The following is a 26,380-nucleotide window of genomic DNA, read 5'->3' on the forward strand; positions in this document are numbered from 1 at the left end:
GGAAGCTCTGAATTACTTTGAACTTCGGATGGTTTTTGTTTTTTGTTTTTTTTCTTTTGACTCCTATATAAAGCTTAAGAGATGTGATTGCTGTTTTTAGCAAAAAGGGGAATCTTCTCATGTTTTAAAATTTTTGCCAGGAAACATTACCTGGAGCCAGAATAAGTGGAGGTCTTTCCAACTTGTCCTTCTCCTTCCGAGGAATGGAAGCCATTCGAGAAGCAATGCATGGGGTTTTCCTTTACCATGCAATCAAGGTATGGTAGAAGAACTGTTTGTCCTCGGAAACCAGCTTTTACTTGGGGTAGGGGTTTTCAAAGTGTGGCATCTAGGCTAAGTCTGGCCTGCTCCCAGTTTCTGTAAATAAGATTTTATTGGGATAGAGCCACACCCATTCACTTGTATCTTGTCTGTGGCTGCTTTTATGCTGTAACTGCAAAGTTGAGTAGCTGTGACAGAGGCTATGGCCTAAAATAGTTTCTATCTGGCCCTTTACAGAGAAAAGTTTGCTGATCGCTGACTTAGGGTATCACTGTAAATTCTCATTTTTATTTGTATTGCCCTTAGTCTGGCATGGACATGGGGATAGTGAATGCTGGAAACCTCCCTGTGTATGATGATATCCATAAGGAACTTCTGCAGCTCTGTGAAGATCTCATCTGGAATAAAGACCCTGAGGCCACGGAGAAGCTCTTACGTTATGCCCAGGTAGACAGACAAGTGTTCTAATGGATGGATTTTTCCTGTCTTTGAATGTATTACTCACCCACAGTTAGTAGACCTTCATTGTGGAATAGAAGCAAATATCGAATCATATATTTAGATCACTGAAGATTTCTACAGAGAGTTGCAGAGATGGTGGTGTAGCTAGGGCAAGGAAGGATAAACAGACCATGCCTAGGCTGCTTCCGTATTCTGGACTTAGGTTTCTTTAAATTTATTTTAAAATGTAAAATTTATTTTTCTTGTACCAGGTAACGTATTAGTTCTAGAAAATTTACAAAATTCTGGTAAGCAAAGGAAGAAAATAAAAATCACTTGTAATCCTACCACCCAAAGTTAAACACTTGAGATTTTGTTATAACCTTTAAGTAATGGGAGGTTTTTTTTTTTCTCTTTGCAAAATGAATATGCATGCATAGGTACATGTACACACATTTTTTTTTTTTACAAAAATAGAACTATAGATGCTTTTATGGTAATATTTTTTTCTTAGCAGTGTACTGGGAACATATTTCCATTTTACTTGATATTTTTCTACCTCATTATTTGAAATAGCTGTTCTGGATTTTCTTGTGTGGCTGTGTTAGCATTACGTGGTCCCCAATGTTACGTGTTTTGGTTTGTATATCTGTTTATGTTAGGATCTAGTCCATCTGTGGCAAAGTTCTGCAGTTCAAGGCTTGAAGTCTGTGCACATTCGATCTGTAAAAAATGAGTATAATTATAGCTAATTCAAACACCAGCTTGTTTCTCACTTACATGTTGGGCGCAGTCCTAGGCACATGAAGTATCTATCATAGATGCTGCTTCCTAGAATTCAGTTTAAGGAAAGTTGAGATCTTTACCTCAAAAGAACTTGCATTTTAATCTGTTTCAGAGAATGATGGCAAAGGAAGACATTTTTCCGACAAAGCATGTTGAGAAAGTGGTAGGATGCTTTTGTGTCTCTTGCCAACTTTGTTAATATTTTCCATGTTAGAATCTGAATTTAGCTCTGATAGAACAGCCAACTTTTCCTCTTCTACAGAAGAGTAATAAAATGCTCTGGAAGAAGGATAGGGCACTCTGAGAGTAACCACATCCTTGTTTTATCGGCCTTACTGGTAGTAAGACTTAGATTTCTGAAATTGCTTATGGAAGCCTTAGGCTCAACAAAGCTGAAAGGAGTTCAGACACTGTGCCAAAGCTCACATGACCCTCCTCTCAGTTCCTTAAAAACATTTCTAGTTTCTCATGTGGACCCAGGACAGAATGTCTCATTTGGTTGTGGCAGATACAATCAAGTTCTACTTCTCAGCACATTACTTAGGAAACATTCCATAGATTTTAATTTTTTTTCCTATTAACCGTTTTTGTTTACATAGACAGAGTGCTTAGTCCTGTCTTATTCTTTGAACGCTGAGACATGGGCGTTAAACACTATTCAGTTTTGAGTCATGGTCCATCTTCTACCTAGTAGGGGGCCCTTCATTAATAACTGTCAGAGAGTTCTGTTGAAGGCCAAAGGGGCATCATAGCCTCTATTGTCATGAAGTCATTTTAGACAGTTCTTAATTAACCCATGAAATGATGTGTTTTTATCTTTTCCCTGATCTATCCAGAGGAGGCAGCCCTCTCACTTAGGAAAGGGGCTCCTTATTTGTAAGACCATTCCCATTTCAGGTTTTTTTAGCATTGTATTTTGTGCTAGACATTCTTTTGGTCTGTACTCTCTTAGCAATTGTTTACAAGCTTTCATTTCTGTATGTCATGCTGAGCTGCCAAGAGGTTTTGCCCCTGGAGGCACTGTCAAAGTGAGGGAAATCTTAATAGCAATTGCAAGAGCTTAACAATTCATCATAGAAGAATTTCCTCATTCTTAATGTAACCATGAGGGCTTCTCATAAGCCACTGGCCTCTCTGTCAGGGAGGCTGTCTACCTTCAAGGTGACTTCCGTTGCCGTTAAGAGAATTAATAACCAAAACAGTTATCCTCTAATAACTCCTGGGAGTCGCCAGCTGTGTAGCAATTCCTTAGGATGCGCTGAGTGCAAATGGAGCATGAAGAGCGGGAATATTATGAGGAAAATAAGAGTCAAGGAATTTTTTCTCTTTTATAAGAGAATGATCTCTTTCGGTTATTGCAAATGAGGAAGTCTGCACCCAGATTCCTGTCTGATATATTATTGAACCTGGTGGGAAGAGTACTGCCTCTGATCTTCCAAGGCTCTCTAATCTCACATATGGGGAGGAATGGGATTTTTCGGAAAAATAATTTTCCTGATTGAGTTCAGACTGACCTGTGGTAAGTAAATTATTTTTGACAATAAAAATTTCCAGATACCATGTAATTTATGTGGATGATCTTTATTAAAGGGTACCCTAATGGAGGCCAGGCCTCCTGTGGAGTGGAAGGATTGCTGCTCTGGATAGAATGGATGTGGAATGACCCTGGAGCTTGAGAATATTCTTGATACTTTCTGGGGAAATTTTCTGTTCTTTGATTTGGCCTTGATCCCTCCCTTCGTCATTTGGGCTCACATTCTTCTTTGGCTTTCTCTGTAGCAGTTTACTTCCTTTTATAACCTACACTACCATGAGGCCCCTGTGAGGCAGAAGCAACTCTAGAGTGGGAAGAAGTAGTTTTTCTCTTTAGCTTTGTACACGTACAGATACAAGGAGTAGCCAGATGGACATGACAATTGCTTGGTCAATTTGCTTTGTAGCTTTCTATCTACTAAGCTTCCACAGTGTGCCTGGGTCTGGTCTTCCTTAGTGTGTGAAAACTGTGTAGCACCTTGGATGTATATCATGGAGAACTCCCTGTTGAATAACTACATGAAAAGTAAGATGGGCCTCAACATGCCATTGTGTATTTCTGAAATAACTGCTTTTAACTGTACTGTTTCATTTTAAGTATTGCTTTCCTGAATCAAATTCATCAGGTTTGGAACATAGCTATCAGGTGGGATAGTTTTTAGACATCGCAGCCTCCAACACTTCAGTGAATTCTTTACTGCTCTTTGTATCCTCTTTTGCCTCTGTCCATAATCACATATTTTTTGCCCCCTTCCCACCCCATAAGTCTGGCACATTGTGGTATTTTTCTGTGGACACACCAGATCCTTTTTTTCAGGAGTGTTTGGAACACACTGCCCTGTTTTTACACAGCAGAACTCCATCCGCCAGGTAGGAATTGTCTGATTGTGTGGCTAATAGAACAAATGGTGTTTACAGGTATCAAGTGATGGAACTGTGAACATTAGAGGGACGGTTTCTTTTTTGATTACTATCTCGTTCAGGTTTTTCAACATATGAGAGTCATTGTGTTGTTATTATTCCAGTTACCTCTTTGGCCCTAAATCTTGGAGTTCTCCCCAATTCCTTCTTCCTCTCTTTCTTCTTCTTCTTTTTTTTTAAATTATACTTTAAGTTCTGGGATACATGTGCAGAACGTGCAGGTTTGTTACATAGGTATACACATGCTGTGATGGTTTGCTGCACCCATCGACCCATCATCTACACTAGGTATTTCTCCTAATGCTATCCCTTCCCTAGCCTCCCAAGCCCCCTACAGGCTCTGGTGTGTGGTGTTCCCCTTCCTGTGTCCATGTGTTCTCATTGTTCAGTTCACACTTATGAGTGAGAACATGCGGTGTTTGGTTTTCTGTTCCTGTGTTAGTTTGTTGAGTGTGATGGTTTCCAGCTTCATCCATGTCCCTGCAAAGGACATGAACTCACCCTTTTTTATGGCTGCACAGTATTCCATGGTATGTATGTGCCACATTTTCTTTATCCAGTCTGTCATTGATGGGCATTTGGGTTGGTTCCAAGTCTTTGCTATTGTGAACAGTGCCACAAAAAACATACATGTGCATGTGTCTTTATAGTAGAATGATTTATAATCCTTTGGGTATATACCCAGTAATGGGGATTACTGGGTCAAATGGTATTTCTGGTTCTAGATCCTTGAGGAATCGCCACACTGTCTTCCACAATGGTTGAACTAATTTACACTCCCACCAGCAGTGTAAAAGCATTCCTATTTCTCCACATCCTCTCCAGCATCTGTTGTTTCCTGACTTTTTAATGATCGCCATTCTAACTGGCGTGAGATGGTATCTCATTGTGGTTTTGATTTGCATTTCTCCCTCCTCTCCTTCTTAGTTATTGTCTATTAATACCTTTATGTTTGTCCTTTCCTTTCCTCCTGTTACCACTACTGAGTCCAGGTCTTCATCAGGGACTATTCAGATATTCTCCCCATTTTGTGATTCCCTTAAACATGTGACTTGGAATGTTAATCTGCAGCTTTAGAACTTTGAATAATGTCTCCCCTTTCTTCCCATGCAATTGCCTGGAAGGTTAAATTTAAACTCCACAGCATGGATTTTTGGCCCTCTGTGGCTTGGCCTCTACCACCCTGGACAAACATTACTCCAGCAAAATCAGTTTTTGTGTAGCATTAATTCATCCAGCTAATATTTACTGAAGTGTCGCTCTGAGCCATTCATTTGATTGAACTTAGAGGATCTAACTAGTAAGAGAGATGTACCCCTACCGTCTTAGAGCCTACAGCTCAGTGACACATGCAAAAATGTATAGAGGCGATTGTCACCCAGTGCAGCAAGTGCTGTGAGAGGGGAAGTGCAGGATGCTAGGAGAAGCCTGAGGGAGATTCTGACCTCAAACTAGAGGTGGTCAGGGAAAGCTTCCCAGGGGACGTGATAGGTCAGGTGAGACTTGAGAGAAATAAAGGAGGTAGCCAGGCCAAGGTTTGGGAGTAGAGTGCAGTGCTTGTGGTCCCTGCCAGGGGAGAGAGATTTGCATCTAGCCAGAGTCTGGCATTGTCAAAGGTACTGCATAAATGTATGTCAGATGAACAAATGTGAAGGCCTGGAGGTGAAGAGATGATGGAGAGCATAAGGAACAGAAGTGTTATGGATGGCTGAAGCTTGTTGGGAATGGCAGAAGAGGAAGCTATAGGAGAAAGCCAGGTCAGGTGTCTTAGTCCATTCTTACGCTGCTGATAAAGGCATACCTGAGACTGGGTAATTTATGAAGAAACTGAGGTTTAATGGACTCACAGTTCCACGTGGCTGGGGAGGCCTCACAGTCATAGTAGAAGGCGAAAGGCATGTCTTACATGACAGCAGATAAGAGAGAGAACTTGTGCAGGGAAACTCCCCTTTGTAAAACCATTAGATCTTGTGAGACTTATTCACTATCACAAGAACAGCACAGGAAAGACTTGTCCCCATGATTGAGTTACCTCCCACTGCTTCCCTCCCACGACATGTGGGAGTTGTGGGAGCTACAAGTCAAGATGAGATTTGGGTGGGGTCACAGTCACACCATCTCATCAGGGCGTTGGATAGTGTAGTAAGGAATCAGTACCATGTCATGAAACCAATAGGAAACTTACACAGAGACTTTTTTCACAGGGAGCAGTTGGATCAGATTTGCATTTTAGAAGCATCTTTTTGGCTACAGTGTGGAAGATGAATCAGAGACCAGAATGATTCTGGACTGTAGAGACCACTTAGTTCTTGGGCTATGAAAATGGAGGCAGGGTGGAGAGAAAAATATTGAGGTGTGATCATTAGGATGAGGTGATTGATTGAACTTGAGTAGTGAATGGAAATTCAAGGGTGATACTTAGGTTTCCAGTTTGGCAGCTGGTACCACCAGTTGAGGTGGAGAAAACAATAAAGTAATGCAATTTATCATGTGTGCCATGATCATTGCGCTTTTGTTCCTTTGCTGAATCTGCCCCCTCTCATCATTCAGCTTCTTTGAAACCTTTCTTTGCCACCATAGCTTACGATAACCATTCCTCCCTCAAAATTCATACGTACCTAGTCTATATTATGTACTCATTCAGCCCTTGACATATACTCTCTTTCTTTCTTTACATATTTTCTACCTCTCTTACGATATGGCTGTCTTAGTCATGAGTTTGCTCTAACGGGATACCAAAGACTGGGTAATTTATAAAGAAGTTTAATTAGCAGCTGGGAAGTCCAAGAGCATGGCCTTGGCCCCTGGTGAGGGCCTTCTTGCTGTGTCATAACATGGCAGAGGGCATCTCATGTGAAGAGGGCAAGAGCAAGAGAGCCAGAGAGATAGCAAACCTGCTTCCATGGTAGCAACATTAATCCATCCGTCATTAATTCGTTAATCCATTCATGGGGGCAGGGGGATTAGGTTTCCAACATAACTTTTGGAGGACACCTTCAAACCATAACAATGGCAGAGTCCTTGAGAGCATAGTCTGTGTCATACCTCCTGGTGTGCCCACCTTTGATGTCTGACTTAGCTTCATTATGGCCTCCCTGCATCTGTTTGTGGGTAGTGGTGATCCTTGTTGAGAGCTTTGAAGGCTCATCGGGTTTGGAGTGTAGCTTCTCTTACTGTCCTGGAAATATTTTGTCTTGAGTTGTTATTTTTAGAAAAGAGGGAAAGGAAAGAATGGAACTTTACTCTGTCTCTACACTAACTGTTCAAACCCTAAAAGATTTCTCATTTTTCCCTTCCCTTCCCTCAAACATTCATTGAGATCTTATTTTATGCTGGACAGTCTACTAGGGGCTGGAATAGTAAAAGAAGAATAAGATACAGGTTTTTATTTTTTATTTTTTTTATTTTTTATTTTTTTGCCATCAAACAGTTTTGTTAGTGACGAGTTGTATCCATTTCTTGGTTTCAATTTCAATTCAGACTCAAGGCACAGGAGGGAAGAAAGTCATTCAGACTGATGAGTGGAGAAATGGCCCTGTGGAAGAACGCCTTGAGTATGCGCTTGTGAAGGTGAGTTACAGGAGCCTGAACTGGAGGGCTGGAGCCTCATCGTGGCTGACTGGTGCTGTTGCGGGCGGTGTGGTGCTGACAGTAGCTGGAGAAGGAGATGCTCTAGACCACTGATTGTCAAGCTGGGGAGGTCCCCCTTGCTGTCCCCCAATCCCCCCACCATAGCACATTTGACAGTGTTCAGAGACATTTTTGATTGTCATAACTGTGCGTGGAAGGTATTACTGGCATCCTATGGCCAGGGATGCTGCTAAACATCCTACAGTGCCCAGGACAGCCCCAAACAACAAAGAATATTCCCTCCCAGGTGTCAGTAGTGCTGAGGCTGCGAATCCTGTCCTGGACTAAGTTGCTGTCAGTTGGTCAGCAAGTCAGTTTCATAGTTGGAATTTTAGGCTTTAGGCAAGATCCAATAATCTCTTGGCTACAGTTTCCTCATGTGTGAGTCTGGAGAATCTCAGAGTTCTTTTTTATTTATTTTTTTCCTCTTTGGCTCTGGAGTTTAACATAGTTAACTCTTGCACCTTTTGAGATTCACATATTTCAATTTCTGGAGCTAGTCGGCCAATCCAAGGATCATTGAACTGGGGACCTTGGAGGAGTGGGGCTTGTCATTGAAGGGTGGATAAGTCAGTGGAGGCTTCATGGATTTGAACTTCATTTAAGGGCCCCATCCAGTGTCGTTTCTCCCCAGCCCTACAGCATTACAGTGAGAAAACGTACTGATCTCCCCGCAGGTATTTATTAATGTATAATCTGGTAAAACACTAAGATACAAAATGTATTTTATGATGCATTTGAACTTATTAGTCCTTCTCTATTAGCTTATTTTACTGAGGTACATTTTAAAGCATTTTTTTAATTGGCATATGAAATTGTATGTATTTACTGCATACAACATTCTGTTTTGGAAGTGTATGAGGTATTTACTTTGTATCAGTAAAGCCAGCTAAGCACTTTATCTCAATCCTCAAAATAAACATATGAGATACTATTGTAATATTCTAATTGAGGAAACTGAGGCTTATTGAATTGCCTAAATTAGTGATAGGAAGCCAGATTGAACCCGTGCACTCTAATTCTGGAACCTATGCTCTTAAGCATTTTCATGATGGCTCTGTGGAAGTAATGCAGTTTTTTAGGTGATCTTTTTTTTCTTGTCTTTTTTTAGGGCATTGAAAAACATATTATTGAGGATACTGAGGAAGCCAGGTTAAACCAAGAAAGATATCCCCGACCTCTCAATATAATTGAAGGACCCCTGATGAATGGAATGAAAATTGTTGGTGATCTTTTTGGAGCTGGAAAAATGTTTCTACCTCAGGTTGGCAAAAGATGGGGAGAAATTTTCACAGTTGCATCTTTTCTTTGTTATTTAATACATGCTGATTTGGGATGTATTTCTCAGGTTTTAATTTGAACAAGAGTTCAGTGGCATTGGCTAGTCATTCCTGCTCTAAATGTGTTTAGGAGTCGTGTCTGGAAAAATCCATCTTTGGAGTGGTGTGGATGTTAGAAATCATCCAAAAATTCGTAGCATCATAATCTATCATAATCCTTATGTTCTAGTTTTTTTTTTTTTTTTTTTTTTGAGACAGAGTCTACCTCTGTCGCCCAGGCTGGAGTGCGGTGGCACAATCTCAGCTCACTGCAACTTCCGCCCCTCCAGATTTAAGCAATTCTCTGCCTCAGCCTCCGGAGTAGCTGGGATTACAGGTGCGTGCCACCATGCCCAGCTAATTTTTTTTGTATTTTTTTAGTAGAGATGGGATTTCACCATCTTGGCCAGGCTGGTCTCGAACTCCTGACCTCGTGATCCACCCGCCTTGGCCTCCCAAAGTGCTGGGATTACAGGCATGAGCCACCGTGCCCGGCCTTATGTTCTAATTTTTGTATCACCTCTTATCCCCAATGCCTATCTCTCCCCTCCAAAAGTAAAATAAAACCCAAGATAAATGTAGAGTTACTAACATTAAGACTTGATTTGACCAGGCACTATTCATCTGTAAGGATGCATATTTTGAGACAAATGTTTCTGTTTTAAATAACAGTATATTAGGTGGTTTGTTTAAAGTAAAACCAGAACTCTTATTCTGATTTACAGCAGCTACTAACCACATCAGTTAACACATACTTGTTGAGCATGTAGGTTAGTGACTGCAGCATTTGAGAAACTAAAAGGCCCTCATCTTGCCTCAATGTAAGGCTAGATTTTAAGTGAGTTGTAAAGCTGGGGATTGAGAAGAGTAGGCTGGGAATGGGCTCATGGTGGAGAAGCTTTGGTCCTGAAGGATACATAGAACTCTTGGATAAAAGATAGAGGGCCTCCTAGACAGAGGAAAAAGAAACAAGCAAAAGTTCAGAAGAAGAAATTGCAACATTTGATTTCTAGCCTTGTTTTCCTTCTGCTGTCCCTTATTATTCACTGGCTTTCCCTCCAGGGAGCTTATCCTTTATTCTGCCTACTGTCAAAAGACTCCAGTGTGGCTGTCCTGAAGTCAAAGCATGCATTCTTAATGCGTGCCCAAATTTCACAGGTGGCCATCAGCAGTTGTTCCTGTGGTTTGGGAAAGATGCCTGGTTCTATGCTTTTTTCCTCAGGTTATAAAGTCAGCCCGGGTTATGAAGAAGGCTGTTGGCCACCTTATCCCTTTCATGGAAAAAGAAAGAGAAGAAACCAGAGTGCTTAACGGCACAATAGAAGAAGAGGCAAGTCGTTTTGTTCAGGCCTATGGGCCTTCAGTGAGTTGACCTGGAAGACCTGAGGTGGTGGTAGGGGCCTAAGCAGTCAGGCTTGGCTGTGTTCGTTATTGAGGATAAAATAGAGAAATGATCCCACATGTGTCGCTTTTTTAACCAAATATCAGAGTACTCTGAGACTTTCTTTTGAATGTAGCTTTATCACATTTTTAATATAGATACAAATTTTCAATCAAAACCTATGTTTTCAAGACAATGCCATTTCATTCCTGTATTCCTTCATTAACCGGTCATTTACAAAGCTCCCGTGATGTGCCGAGTACTGTGCCGGGCACTACTCACTAAAAAGGTCTGTCCCTGCCCTTGAGGCAATTGAGTCATGCTTGTTTTTAGAAAACTCTTAACTGAATAGTCTCTCTCTGCTGGTGATGTCCTTGGCACCACTTCTGGATTCAATTTAATTCTTGTTGGCTGCACCACCAGAGTAAATCATTAAGCTTTTTGACCTTGGTTAGCTCCTTGTGAAGCTCGGGCAGCTTTGGCCCGTAGGATTCTGAATTTTTAAATTGATCTGTGTTTGTGCATAGCTCAGACAAACAGAGTTGATAAAAAACCTTCTCGTTTTGCTTTTTTTCTTAATTTGGGGGAGTGGTGAGGGATGCTGACTGTGCATAGAACAGCAGTGCTGAGGAAAGGTACTCATGTGCCCTCTGCCTGGGCTTTTGTAGTTTTTCAGATTTGGATGGGACACACACGTACAGTTAACCTGTTGCCCTCTCCCCTGCCTCTCCCTTAATTGCTAACAGTAAACATTTGTCAAATAGGTTCCCCCCGACCCAGAGTTAAGGCTGTGGTCTTCAGCTGTGGGGCTGTTTTGTGTGTGAACATCAGCTGTTCTTTGAAAGGATGGGACCCCTGATCTTGGTTGAAGCCCCTTGGGGTAGCCTGTTAGGTGGGCCTCCTTTGAACTGCTTGGGCTTTTGTTTCCAGGTCTGTCTTTGAGGTGTTCTTGGTTGTATTGAGTTGCTTTCTGCGCTGGCCCCTGCCTTGCTCTGGAGAACTAGGTGCTCTGCCCTGAGCAACCCTGCCTTGCTGAGCTGCTTGGCTTCCTTTCCAGGACCCTTACCAGGGCACCATCGTGCTGGCCACTGTTAAAGGCGACGTGCACGACATAGGCAAGAACATAGTCGGAGTAGTCCTTGGCTGCAATAATTTCCGGTAAGTTAGGACCTCACCTCTTTCAGCCCCTTTACCATTTAAAAATAAAAACTTTTTAACAGAATAATTCTTTTTTTTTTTTTTTTGAGACGGAGTCTGGCTCTGTCGCCCAGGCTGGAGTGCAGTGGCCGGATGTCAGCTCACTGCAAGCTCCGCCTCCGGGGTTTACACCATTCTCCTGCCTCAGCCTCCCGAGTAGCTGGGACTACAGGCGCCCACCACATCGTCCGGCTAGTTTTTTGTATTTTTTTTGAGTAGAGACGGGGTTTCAACGTGTTAGCCAGGATGGTCTCGATCTCCTGGCCTCGTGATCCGCCCATCTCGGCCTCCCAAAGAACAGAATGATTCTTTAATGGGTGGGAAGAGTAGGGCATGGCAGTGGATGTTAGAGGTTATTTTTTATTTCTTTTTGTTTACTGTGTTTTGTACTTTTCTTCAGCGAACACAGCATTTCAGATGAAATAAGTTAGTAATTAACCGAGTTCAATAAGGACATAAAGAACAGTAAAAGCTATTCAAGTGGGGTGGAAACCGCCCAGAGGATTCCAGGGGTTGGATGTTGGGACAGAGGCACTAATGGCCGGAATATCAGGCTCCTTCCCATGGCCAGTGGTGTTCATCATATCCTCTTTTTCGTTTCAGTAAACTCAGATTTTAGAACCAAGATCTTATGAGACCTTGGCTAAATGGAGTTTTACAGGAAGGCCTTCTCTGTACAAGTCTCAGTTGGCTTTGCTTAGAGCAGGACCCTGTGTTCTTGGTGATGATTAAGCTAGATTTTGGAATGTTATATACAAGTAAAACCCCTTTCCGATATATCTCATTATAATTAATATTCATAACAAAGTCATTTCCATGTGAGAGCTGATGACCTGTAGTAAGTATATGTTTCGCGTAGATTTGAACTATTCTTTGTAATGAAAACCTAATGGAAATAATGCTTTCTTATATCCATGTCCAGCCAACAGTCCTTTTGAGTCATGGACTTCTTTCCCATGTGCTATTTTCTCTAGATAGAGAAGAAAATTGACTGGAGCTGTCCCTGTACTCCTCAGTTCTCTTCTTTGCTGTCAAGTAACAATTACCTGCTAAGCTCTCTCCGTGCTGTCAACATTTGTGTCCATCTCTGCCTTCAAGGCTAATTAAATACAGCAAAGAACCTTTCAGGAAGGCTGGAGACAGAGGAGCAGTGTCAGGAAGGCATTTTTTCTGCATCTGACTGTCTCACAAGCACTTCTATTTACCTGCTCACTTACTGTCTAAAGACTTAGCATTGTCTCCTAGTCCTAGAAATGAGGAATACCATTTCTATCCATGTACTTACTATTATTTTTTAAAGAGATAAATTTATTGAAGATAGTTGTAATGAAATTTTACATATATAATAAATATCTGGATAAGGTGTTCGCTTCCTAAAGTCTACAAAGCATTTCTGCTATTGGCTTACCTTTGCAAACCTGAGGTTGTTGGTTCCTGTTTGCATTCATCACAATCAGTTAAAATTTCACTTCAGTTAATAAATGTTTATAGATCATCTTCTACATACCAGGCATTATGCTAGAGACACCAAAATGATTTAGTTGACTTTTCTCCTTGAAAAAGTTTACCGTTTCTCAGCCTAAATAGCCAGATACATGTTCAGCCTTAATAACGGGACAGGAGCCACTGAAGAAAGTGATTTGTAGGTAAACTTCCTAAAAGTGATTCTTGAGATATCATTGTCATGTGCTTTATCATTATTTATTTTGATCAATGGATACTTAGCTGAGAGTATTATACTAGCAATGTTGATTTCTCCAGTAAAGACGTTTTAGAAGCCAGGGAACATTGTGGCATGTCTCCAGGGTGCTGCTGGAACTGAATGTCAGCAGTTGTGAAGATGCTTATTAAGCCTGAGGCTTTTACTGCAACAAACCCAGTTGCTATATGTTGGGCATTGGGGGTTTGCTTATCTTTGCTAATAAGTCTAACTGGAGAAACACCTTCTGATGAAACGTTACTTTCATTTTACAAAAACAAGCGAATGTCCAAACTTTGTGTCAAACATCCCTTTGGCTTGTGTGTGATAACACATAGACTCTTCCATTGGTGAGTTTAATTTTATGGTGTTAGCTAGTAAACAAGTTTCCCTGGAAATTGTCTTATGGAATAATGTGTGCTTTTACTGTCAGTACCAGGCCAGTATGCTTGAAAGAATTACCCAGCCTACTGAGTGAGTCTAGCAAACTATCCTGTATCTAATCCTTCTCTTTCCTGGCGTTTTATCGTTGTTGCAGTGAACCTCACAAAATGATAACAATGTTTTTTCTTTGTGAGGATAAAAGAAATAAAGAGAGCTAAAAGTGACAGTTGTGTTTAGAGAGAAAATGTGTTTTTTAAATGGGGAAGATATGATGCAATAGAATTGCAAATTTGAGGATTTGAATAGAACTAAGGATGTATTCACCGAGAATCTACTATTACCTACCTTTTTTTTTTTTTTTTAACACGTCCCAATTTATACAGTTCTTTTATATCACTGATTTTTTTTTCTTTGTCATCTTTTTGTTGTTGTTATTTTGGTTCCTTTCCTTTCTTTTCTTTCATCCTTCCTTTCTTTTCATGGTTTTGATCCTACTACCCTGCCTGTTATTGTATTTCTCCTTTTATAGATGAGAAAACTTAGGCTTAGAGAACTTGAGAGGTTTCATCATAGTCCCATGGCTAGCAAGTGTCAAGCCACATTCAGGGCTTTTGGTTCCAAAAGCTGAGACTTTGTAATATGTCACCTTACTTTACAATATTTTTTTTTGACTTGAGTTGTAAACAAGTATAATGTCTAATGTTAACACAGGCATACCTTGTTTTATTGTGCCTCACTTTATTGAGCTTTGCAGATACAGCATTTTGTAAAAATTTTGAGTTTTGTGGCAATCCTGCATAGAATATGTGTCTTGATGGCATTTTTCCAATAGCATGTGCTCATTTCACGTCTCTGTGTCACATTTTCCTAATTCTCACAATATTCCAAACCTTATTCTGTGATCAGTGATTGATGTTACTGTTTTAATTGTTTTGGGGTACCATGAACCACACCCATGGAAGATGGCAAACTTAATCCATCAATGTATATGTTTTGACTGCTCCACTAACCAGCCATTCCCCATCTCTCTCCCTTTCCTCGGGCCTCCATAGTCCCCGAGACACAACAATATTGAAATTAGGCCAGTTAATAACTCTGTAATAGCCTTGAAGTCCTCTAAGTGTTTAAGTGAAAAGAAGAGGCACACACCTCGACTTTAAATCAAAAGTTAGACATGATTAAGTTTAGTGAGGAAGGCATGTCAAAAACTGGAATAGGCTGAAAGCTAGGCCACTTGCACCAAATAGCACAGTTAATGCAAAAGAAAAGTTCTTAAAGGAAATTTAAAATGTCCCTCCAGTGAATACACAACTGATAGGAAAGCAAAACAGCCTCATTGCTGGTATGAGGAAAGTTTGAGTGGTCTGGTTGGAGATTAAACCAGCCACAATATTCCCTTAAGCCAGAGTCTCACCCAGAGTAGTTTGGCTTTGTTGGAGCAATAACAAATTGAAGAGAGCTCCAACCATCTTCAATTTTGTGAAGGCTGAGAGAGGTGAAGAAGCTGCAGAAGAAAAGTTTGAAGCTAGCAGAGGTTGGTTCATGAGGTTTAAGGAAAGAAACTGTCTCCTAATATAATGGTACAAGGTGAAGTGCAAGTTAACACATCTGTTTTCAGCATGGGTTTACTGAATATTTTAAGCCTACCGTTAAGACCTACTGCTCAGTAAAAAAGATTCCTTTCAAAATATTACTCCTCATTGACAGTGCACCTTGTCACAAGAATTCTGATAGAGATATACAAGGAGATGAATATTGTTTTCATGCCTGCCAACACAACATCCATTCTGCAGCCTGTGGATCAAGGAGGAATTTTGACTTTCAAGACTTACATTTTGTAAGGTTGTAGCTGCCATAGATAGTGATGGATCTGGGCAAAGTAAATCAAAAAACCTCTCATAAAGGATTCACCATTCTAGATGCCATTAAGAACATTTGTAATTCATGGGAGGTCAAAATATCAACATTAACAGGAGCTTGGAAGAAGTTGATTCCAACTCTCATAGATGACTTTGAGGGATTCAAGACTTTCAGTGGAGGAAGTAACTGCAGATGTGGTAGAAATAGCAAGAGTAAACCAGAATTAAAAGTGGAGCCTGAAGATGGAAATGAATTGCTACAATCTCATAATACAACTTCAACAGATGAGGAATTGCTTCTTATGGCTGAGCAAGACTGAGCAAAGAAAGTAGTTTCTTGAGATGGAATATGAACAGTGTTGAAATAACAACAGAGGATTTAGAATAAATAGCACATAAACTTAGATGATAAAGCAGTGGCAAGGTTTGAGATGATTGGCCTACAATTTTGAAAGAAGTTCTGTGAGTAAAATGCTATCAAACAGCATCACATGCTACAGAGAAATCTTTTGTGAAAGTCAGATTCAGTTGGTGTGGCAAAGGACTTCACTGGTGTCTTATTTTGAGAAATTGCCACAGCCGCCCCAAACAGCCACCACTCTAATCAGTCAGCAGCCATGAGCATCAAGACCCTCTGCCAGCAAAAAGGTTACAACTCACTTAAGACCCAGATGATCATTGGCATTTTTTTTTAGCAATAAGTATTTTTAAATTAAGGTATATATACATTGTTCTTTTAGACATAATACTATTGCACACATAATACAGTATAGTGTGAACATAAATTTTATATGCATTGAGAAACCAGAAAATTCATGTGACTCACTTGAGATACTTTATTGTAATGGTTTCGAGTTGAACCTATAGCATCTCTGAGTTATGTCTGTATTCTAAATTCCCCTCAAGAAATAATGTAGAATATTTGGAAATATTTTTGATTAATTCCATTGAGGTTAATTTTACATATACTCTGTAATAATAACTAGGAAAAGACAAAGGACATTTTCTATTACAGATAATGCACACTGTTTAATTATGTAAGAAAAATATGCTATTTCAAGATACATTTTTAAGTTATACATCTAATATTTTTAATACTAGTTTAAGTCTAGTATAAGTAAAAAAGCAGTATATGACTGAGCATGAAAATAATTCCAAACTGTATAATGTTGGAACGTTCAGCTGAGTGAGGAACATGACTGTACCTAAGTCAAGGATATAATCCAGTCTCTCCTGAGCACTTCGCATGCTGATAATTATTTAGAGACTTTGGATCCATTTTTTTGAAGGGGAGATCAACAATTTGTTTTGTTTATTTTTTTTAAAAAGTAATAGAAATGGCAACAGATCCCGTTGGCACTGCTTTAAGCTGGAAAACCATGGCTGGGGAATGTAGACTGGATGGAAACACATGCCATCTTGTGGTGGCGTGTGTGAATTGCAGGAGCAGCAGATAGGCTGCCACCTTAGTTAACTGAGAAATAAAGGGTAAAATGACAGTAAGTTATCAGGTACCTTAAAAGGATGCAGATGCAGTTTTATTTTCCTTTCTAAATTTCTTCTGGAGACGAAAAGGACTTTTTGTCTCATATTATTACAGTATTTATTTTTGAAATTCGATGTATTCTTAAATAGTATAAGATGCCTTTGCTAAAACATTCAGAGCAACTTTTTTTTTTCCTGGATTTGTAGCCGAATTAAATGTTTGCTCTCATAGCTCTATTCTAAGCACTTAAAAAAAATTTTTTTATAGAGACAAGGTCTCGCTAAAGTTGCCCAGGCTGGACTCAAACCCCTGGCCTCAAGTGATCCTCCTGCCTCGGCCTCTTAAAGCACTGGGATTACAGGCATTAGCCTCCATACCCAACCTCTGTTCTAAGCACTTTAAAACAAATACTGTAAAATCAACATCTTCCGTGACATTCATTTTTATTCTGTTTAGCTTCCCATGTGGCGAAATACAAGAATGTGTATAGGGAGAGGCTTACAGACATAGGGTATGGCTCAAAATGACAAAGGGAAACTGAGGGAGAGTCAAGGAAGATGGGGTTATGTGTAGGGGTAAAACAGGAGGTTGTGGTAGAGGTGAGAGGGAATAGAGAGGGATGGTGGGAAGAATGGTAGCAGGCACAGAGGGCAGGGCTGGATCTGACCTGTGCCCTTTTCTCTGACTTCATATACCCTGGGCTTCCTAGCTGGTTCAGGACTGTGGGCCCTCATAGTGCTGGTCTCTGCCTAGACTTCCCTGTTTCCTTCAGCTAATACCCACTTAATTTTTCAAAATTCATTTCAGACTTCCCCGTAGGATGCTTCTAAGTGTCACCGATTTTGGGCCTTCCATACATAGTACGCTGTAAATGCTTTCATTGTAGTGCTTGCCACACCATATTCTAATTCAGAGCTTCCCAACAGTTTCTCAACTCAAATGTGCCAGGAAACCCATTCTCTTTCTTGCTCATGGAGTTGGGCCTCTGTCCTAGATTGATTGCCCAGGGCTATGAGCAACTTCCTTTGTGCATCCGGGTACCATAAGTGTCATTTTCTATGTGTGGAAAAAGTGGGAATTGCTCCTTAATCAGTAGTACCTTCGACCATTTCCCCAGCAAGACGACTTTGAAGGCAGGCTAATATGCTGGAAATTGAACTTGTCTCCCAGGCCCCCTGGCTCAGTGTTCTCAGTTGTCGTCTTACCTCACTGATCAGTGGTTATGGTTCTCTCCTGCTGATTTCTCCTTCTGGGAGTGGTCTTTAAACACAGAAATGTTCTGGGGCTCAACACTTGGATCTCTTCCCTGTCTTCACTATCTAGGTTTGTGTTTCTCAAACTGTAATGTGCCTTCTTGTCACCTGGGGATTTTGTTAAAAGTCAGATTCTGATTACGGTAGGTCTGGACTGGAGGTTCTGCATTTCCGACAAGCTCTCAGGTAGGGCTGGTGCTGCTGGTACAGGAGCACACCTGGAGTAACAAGGCCTGGGGTGGGCTGAAGTCGTCGCATTCGTTTTGTGACTTCAGTATCATCTGATGTACTGACAAGTCCCAAATTGTATCTCCACTGTGGATCTCTCCCCCAAACTTCAGACTTACATATCCAGTTGACTCCCTGACAGCTCCATTTGGATATCTAAAGAAATCTTAAATTTAATATTTTGAAAGCAGAACTAATTGCCACCATTTTGTGAACACCTCCCCAGCTCTCCCCTATTTCAAGAAATAGCAACTTCATTTTTCTTGCTGCTCAAACCGAAACTCTTGTGTCATCCTCTCGTCAGATGACCCACATGTAACCCATCAGTTCTCCTCTCACAGTATTTCCAGGATCTGACCACTTCTCACTGCCTATACTGCTTCTTGTCTGGATTTTTGCAGCAGCCTAATCACTCTCTCTGCTTCTCTACCCTGGACTTGTTTCAGTCCAAAGTAAATCTGTTAAATCGAAGTCAGATTTCTTACGCCACTGTTCAAACCTTCCAGTGAATTCTCTCCTCACTCAGTAAAACTCAGAGCCCTTGTAGTGGTCTGCAAGGCCCTTGTGTAGTGGGTATAATCTGGAAGCTGCCCGGACCCCACCCCTGGCCAGTTAAATCACACTCTCTGGAAAAGGGAGTCCAAGCTTCAGGTGGTTTGATTTTGAAAAGCCTCCCCTGGTGATTCTGATGCAAAGTCTACGCAGGCTCTGGCCTTTTCCTCCCCCTCTGAACTCATCACCCACCACTCTCTCCTTCTCCATTTCTGTTCCAGCCACAACAATCTCCTTGGTCTTCCTTAAACATGGCAAGCATCCATATAAGATGTTCTGAGAGAAACACTCTGAAACAAGAAAAAGTAGTGAGAGCAAGATGATTCTTGCCATCATACTGATGAGTTTTAGTTGAATTTTAAAACATACAATGTTAAAAAAATCAGCTTTGAAATATATGCCTTTTTGTCTTGATTTAAAAGCAATATGCTATTTTTCCTAGTGTTGTGTGTGACAGTCTATGCTTAGTCATTGTTTAACAAAAGATCCAGATACTAGACTTTCTTCAATATGTTAAAAAGAAAAAAAAAGTGTGTGGTACCATCTCCTCCTGCTGTAACCTGCAGTGGTTATACATCATTAACACCTCCGGCGTGCATTTGCTATCGGGTTAGTGCCAACAAAGCTGAATATACTTATCATTGATTTGAAGATGTCTTACTTTTTGTTGAAGATTCCATATGTCATAGTTTTTTTTTTTTAAACTCTTTTTAAAAAAGTAATAGGAGTACAAGCTAAAAATCCAGTGGTATGAAAGGGCATATAGTAAGAAGCCAGTCCCCTTCCTGCCCCAGCGTTCAGCACCCATTGTTACCAGCCAATATGTCATGCCGTAGGTCTTAAGCCTTCTTTTTTGTTCTTGTTATTTAAACGTTTTTGCCTATTTAATTTTAAGAATTGTTAATGTAATGAAATGAGTAAAAATGCATGCCATGAGTTTTTCAGTATCTTTTAACAAATAGAAGAAGATTAAATTATCAAAATGACATTAAGGGTACTCTGTAAATCTAAAATAGAAGTAATTCCTAGAACATTTTCCGGGGCAGACATTCCTGTTTCCTCTGAGTTCCAGGAAGCTGTCTCCTCCCTGAATTGAAATTTGTCTGGCACTGTTCTGTTCTCTGAGAGTGTGCTCCAGGCTTCCTCTGCCCCAGGGCCTGTTCTGTCTCTCCTGTGTGCCCATCGAGAGTCAGCCTTTCCTTTGAGTCTTGCCCTCTTGCCCTCGGTGACCTGCACCCTGAATCATTCTCCCTCTTTTTCTTGCCTTAAGTAACCAGAGTTCCCTTACAGCTGTTCATGTGCAGGACCTGACCTCTTTTTCATGATCGTCCCCATTGGCTTCCATGTTCAACAGATATTTATTGAGGAGCTTCCCTAGCCCTTTTTATTGGCCTAAATGGATAAGATAATGGATTTTGGAGTGAGATACTGATTCAGATCCCAACTCTGCCTCTAATTAGTTGTGTGACTAGACAGATTGCTTAATTTCTCTGGGCCCCTTCTCATTAAAATGAGACCCATAGTAATGCTTTCATTATAGAGTTACTATGAGGGTTAAATGAGGTCGTTTATGCAGGCTGGGCACTGTGGCTCAAACCTGTAATCCTAGCGCTTTGGGAAGCCGATGTGGGAGGATCATTTGTGCCCAGTAGTTTGAGACCAGTCTGGGCAATATAGGGAAACCCTATCTACAAAAACTTTAAAAATTAACAGGGTTTAGTGGGGCATGCCTGTGGTCCCAGCTACTCTGGAGGCTGAGGCAGGAGGTTGAGGCTGCAGTGAGCCGTAGTCACACTGCTGCATTCTAGCCTAGGTGACAGAGTGAGACCCTGTCTCAAAAACAACAGCAAAAGAGATTGCTTATGCAAAAAGCTTAGCACAGTGTCTTTCAGCAGATGAATGGATAAGCCAAACGTGATATCTCCATACAGTGGAATATTTTTCGGCCTTAAAAAAGACTGAACTTCTGACATGCCTCGAAACATGGTTGGACTTTGAAGGCATTGTGCTAAGTGAAGTTAGCCAAACAGAAAAGGATGAATACTGTATTATTCTACTTACATGAAATTCCTAGATTAGGCAAATTCATAGAGAAAGAAAGTAGAGTAGAGGTTACCAGGGGATGGAGTAGAGAGGGTGCCAGAGAAGAAGGGGTAGTTATTGCTAAATGGTTATAATGTTTCTGCTTTGGGTGATAAAATAGATTTGGACATAAATAGTGGTGATGGTTGCCCAACATTGTAACTGAAATTCATGCTACTGGATTGTACATTGAAAAATGATTAAAATGGAGAAGTATATATTATATATGTTTTACCACAATTAAAAAAAATAACATACCAGAAACCATTGAATTACACACTTGAAATGGGTGAATTGTATGGTCTGTGAATGATGAGTCAGTAAAATTGTTTAAAAGCAAGCTTAGCATAGTGCCTGGCATATATGTAGTAAGTACTGAATAAATGGTAGTTGTGGTGGTAATCCTTAATATTTAGTGAGCATTTAAAGTTGATTCTAGGCATTAGAGCAATATTTAATGGTTGAAATTAAAATGTTTGTTTCAGTTTTGTCTCTAATGGGCTCTCATTAATTTTCTCATATCTCATTTCTGTGCCTCAGAGTTATTGATTTAGGAGTCATGACTCCATGTGATAAGATACTGAAAGCTGCTCTTGACCACAAAGCAGGTACTGTGCAACTGTACTTTGGGCATTTCTCTAAATGTGGTATCCCCAGGTGCCTGTCATTTCCCTAGTTGTCTGTCAGTGAATAGTGATGCCTGTGAGGGATCTGTGGGACATACAGACAATCAAGTGCCAGCTCCTGCACAAGGTTGCTTTTGTTGCCATTTCTAATGGGGTTGAGAGAGGAGAGTGAGTAACTATGGAACCAAGTGCTGGAGATGGGGAATGGGGACAGACTTCTTATAAGAGGACAGTTGTATTAGATTTTTTTTCTGTGTGTAGTCATTTTTATATTTCTTCTCACACTGTGATATATTCAAGTCTGGGAAATCATGAGCTAAATATACCTTCTGTTGCATGGCTTCCTAAAACTATGGCAAGTATTGCAACCTTAAGTTATAAATCTTATTTACTACCAAAAGCAAACAGTAAATTGAAATTCCCCAGTCGGAAAAGATGTCTTAGAATTAGAAACTGGTGACAGGCATGGTGGCTCACACCTGTAATCCCAGCATTTTGGGAGGCTGAGGCCGGCAGATCACTTGAGGTCTGAGTTTGAGAACAGCCTGGCCAACATGGTGAAACCCCGTCTCTACTAAAAATATAAAAATTAGCCAAGGTTGGTGGTGGGCGCCTGTAATCCCAGCTACTCAGGAGGCTGAGGCAGCAGAATCACTTGAACCCAGGAGGCAAAGGTTGTAGTGAGCCAAGATCGCACCACTACACTCCAACCTGGGCAACAGAATGAGACTCCATCTCAAAAAAAAAACCAAGAAAGGAATTGGGAATTCGTGTTAGGTCTTTTGGTCTTCATTACAAAGTTTTTAAAATGGTTCTTCATCCTTTTCTTTTTTCTGTCATCCTCACTGTCCTTTTTGTCCTTTTTTTTTTATAAAAAAAAATAATAGATATAATTGGCCTGTCAGGACTCATCACTCCTTCCCTGGATGAAATGATTTTTGTTGCCAAGGAAATGGAGAGATTAGCTATAAAGATTCCATTGTTGATTGGAGGAGCAACCACTTCAAGGTAAGTTATATTAATGAGCTTTGTCCTCACTTCAAATTCTCTTAAATGCCAGTGTTTAAAACAGTGGTAAACCTGTGTTGTTTTGGATTTTCTCTTATGTTTAGTACATAGACTTTTTGTTATATAAACACAAAAATTTTCTGGTGTTCACTTGGGTGAGAGCCAGAATACTTTCAGAGCATGCTATAGGAAACTTTTTTGTGATTTCTATTCTTTGCTTTTTCTTGGATTTCTTTGGCTTGCAATAATCTTTTTCTTAACGCTCTCACTTCCGATTCAGTTCCTGAGAATTATAATGAACTCTTCTTGTGAAATTAAACTGAGTGGAGAAGCTGTGTTTTTTGGCACAAAATCATTACTTGAACTTTTGCCCACACTGTCTTGAAGCAGGTGTCTGATTGAATAATTATAGGTTCCTTTGAAGGAACTCTAACCTTGTAGTAGTTTGGAGACAGAAAGCCCATCTAGCAAGAATGAACTAAGTGGTCACTTTGGGGAGTTGAAAGGGGAGCTTTTTGGGAACCTTTGGGTTAACAACATAAAGAGGTATAAAATGTAAAGATGAGAAAGTTCAAATTTGTTCACATGATAATTATTCAGTTTACCAGATTTTTCCTGGGATCATGATCGTAGTGATATGTGGTAAGTGCTATGTTAACTGTGGGTGCTAGACCTTTTATGCCACGTACAGTTCACTTTCTCAGGGAGCATTATCATACTGGAGCATTGAACTCAATGGTCCCATAACATCTAGTTTATTTTTCTGATGCAGAAATACAATAAAGATCTGGTTATAGGTATGCCAGAGTTCCTTTTGCACTAGAAACAACTGTACATTCAACCAATTTGTATAGGGTTGTTCAGAGGAACAGAATCAATAGGATATGTTTATATATATAGAGAGAAAGAGATTTATTTTAAAGAATTAACTCCTGTGATTGTGGAGGCTGGCAAGTCTGAAATCTGCAGGCTGGAGACACAGGTAAGTTGATTTTTTGAGTCTAAAGACAGTCTGGAGGTGGAATTTCTTCTTCCTTGCAGGGCTGGGGAGTGAACAAGGGACCTTAGTCTTGTCTCTTAAAGGCCTTCAGTTGACTGGATGAGGCCCACCTACGTAAGTGGAGGATAATGTGCTTTACTGTAAGTCTACTGATAAATGTTAATCACATCTAAAAAAAATACTTTCACAGTAACATTTAGGTTGTGGTTAACCAAAAAGTGTATACCATGGCCTAGCCAAGTTTATACGTGAAATTAACCATCATACCATTTACAATTTGAATGCGTCATCTTCATCAGTAGAAACAGTATGATGTGTCTTTTATCCATTAGCTGTTCTTCATACTTGAAGGATTCGATGGTTTGACTGTCATTGCTAACGTTAGAAAACAGGATTTGTTTTTCCACAAAGGACTTAGGTACCAGGAAATGTGGCAGACTTGGTCTCAAGGGATATGGCCACCCATTAATAATGGGTTTTGATGAGCATGAGCTTGGGTAATTGATGACAAGCTTAGTGAAGAGAATGGTAAGAGGACCTAAGGACTTGTCAGAATGAAAGACTTTAATATCAATTGTAAAGTAGAATAAATAAGTATTTAAAGGAATATAATTAAAATACGTTACATGTTATGTAAATATGATGCTGGCTTCAAAAAAAGAATCTTTTTATATGGTGGGACACTATACTCAGAAATTTGCTTCTTGTGCAAATTGGAACTTTACCAAATAGTCCATTCTATTGTTTACCATGTAAAAGCTACCAGATTAAAGAAAAAAAACTTTGAGAAGCAACGCGACTAGCCTCTCAAGATACATTATTGGCAAAATTAGCTTGTTAATGATTCTTAACAGTTATAACCTGATACATCAAATTAGAATTAATGAGATAGGAAATCACCAACATCTCTTCAGTTACTGCGAAATACCTATTCTCGTTGTCTGGGAAACCGTAAATGTGTTTGGCCTGAAGGTAGTAAGCTGGGACCGCTGGCCGCCTAAGGTTTCTTTTGACTCTCCAGTGCTTTGTTTCTCTGTGAGCCCTGCCTCTTCTGGTTCTCTTCTCTTCCATACCTGTTGCAGTTTCTCGGAAATTACTTGGAAAATAAGAGCCAGTAGGTAGCACTGCTTCCCAGGGACAATTCCCTTCTACACTGTGGTGCTGGAACAGCCTTTGGAAAACAGAGTCCCGTGCAACCTCCAAGCACTTCAGTGTAGAATTTCCCAGTTCTGACTCCATTCTTATTAGTGACAGTGGAAGAGGTCTTCGATCTGAAGTCTTGCTTTATCAGGCTCTCTTATTTAAGTAAGTGCTTTTACAGAAGTTTAGCAGTTATGCAGAAAAGTACACAAATCATATAGATGTACAACTTGACAAGTTTTTACAAAAGGGAACCCACCCATGTAACCACCTCCAGATCAAGAAATAGAACACTAATGGCACCCTAGGAACCTCACCAGGTTCCTCCACCCAGTCATGCTTTCCAACAAAAGTAACCACTGTTCTTTCTTCCGTCACCATAGGTTGGTTTTGCCTGCGTTTCAAATTTATATAAGTGGAGTCATATTGTATGTGTTCTCCTGTGTCCGGCTTCTTTTGCCCCACATCATGTCTCTGAGTCTCTGAGGTCCCAGCCTTGTTACAATAGTCGTTTGTTTTGTTGTTGTTCTTTTTCAACGTAGTATTCCATTGTATAATGTGCTGTGACTTATTGACTCTTGCTACTGTTGGTGGACATTTGGGGTTTTCCACTTTGGGGCTATCACAAACAATGCTGCTGTGAACACTTATGCTTATGAATTTTGGTGCACATGTATGTGTATTTCTGCCTAAAAGCAGAATTGCCAGATCATAGGATCTGCCTATGATCATCTTCATTAGCTATTGCCACATAGTTCTCCAGAGTAATTGTAGCCGTTTACACTGCCACCAGCAATTGTGAAAGTTTCAGTTATTCCACATCCTTTTCAGTGTTATCCCTCGTCATGGGTGTAGTAATACCTTGCTATGGTTTTCGTTTGCATTTCTCTGCTGAGTAATGATGTTGAACACCTTTTCATTTGTATATTGACCATTTGGATATGCTTTTTAAATATTTTTAAAAATTGGGTATTCTGCTTTATTCTGACTAGTTTGTACACATTCTTTAATTTATAGTAGTTACAAGCCCTTTATCAGAAATACATATGTTGCGAATAGATTTTTTTTAATCTGGCTTGCCTTTTGCTGTCTTAGTGCTGTCTTTGGATAACAGAAGTTCTTAATTTTTATAAAGTCTGATTTATCGGTCTCTTCATATATGGTTAATGCCTTTTGCATCCAAATAAGTAAATCATCTCCTAGGAAAGCCACCTTTGCTAGAAAGCATTCAGGAGTTGAAATGTCTCAGAAACCCATCTAGGAGCCCTTATTATTTCCTACAAACCAGTGGAGGACTTAGCAGTAGCTCATTAGCTCAGGACTTCCATGTTTTCATGAAAACATCGTTGAGAGGAAATGACCCTATGGCTTTTCCAGACATCAGTGACTTGCAGTAGCATGAGTAGAACCGAAACTGTACCCCCAGGACACTCGAAATGAAGGTTAAGACTGTCTAGTGCAGGAGTGTCCAGTCTTTTGGTTTCCCCGGGCCACATTGGAAGAAGAATTGTTTCAGGCCACACATAAAATACGCTAACACTAACCATAACTAATGAACTAAAAAAAAAAAAAAAAACTGCAAAAAATCTCATAA

At 40.2% G+C, this 26,380-nt stretch overlaps 1 protein-coding gene across 5 annotated transcripts in view; it reads left to right on the forward strand.

The window, feature by feature from the left end:
- Positions 1-26,380, forward strand: part of MTR (5-methyltetrahydrofolate-homocysteine methyltransferase) — a 105,878-nt gene that overhangs the window by 58,323 nt on the left and 21,175 nt on the right. For all 5 annotated transcript variants that reach the window (XR_002519114.2, XM_031659757.1, XM_003893718.5 and 2 more), the window contains 8 exons: positions 141-257; positions 568-708; positions 7,423-7,512; positions 8,684-8,836; positions 10,114-10,221; positions 11,330-11,430; positions 21,553-21,620; positions 22,526-22,646. Coding sequence is in view for 4 of the 5 variants with exons in the window: in XM_031659757.1 (XP_031515617.1) it covers positions 141-257; positions 568-708; positions 7,423-7,512; positions 8,684-8,836; positions 10,114-10,221; positions 11,330-11,430; positions 21,553-21,620; positions 22,526-22,646 (899 nt within the window). In the remaining variant the exon portion in view is untranslated. The remainder of the gene's footprint in view (positions 1-140; positions 258-567; positions 709-7,422; positions 7,513-8,683; positions 8,837-10,113; positions 10,222-11,329; positions 11,431-21,552; positions 21,621-22,525; positions 22,647-26,380) is intronic.

The sequence above is a fragment of the Papio anubis genome, chromosome 1 (genome assembly GCF_008728515.1).
Source record: "Papio anubis isolate 15944 chromosome 1, Panubis1.0, whole genome shotgun sequence".
NCBI lineage: Eukaryota > Metazoa > Chordata > Mammalia > Primates > Cercopithecidae > Papio > Papio anubis.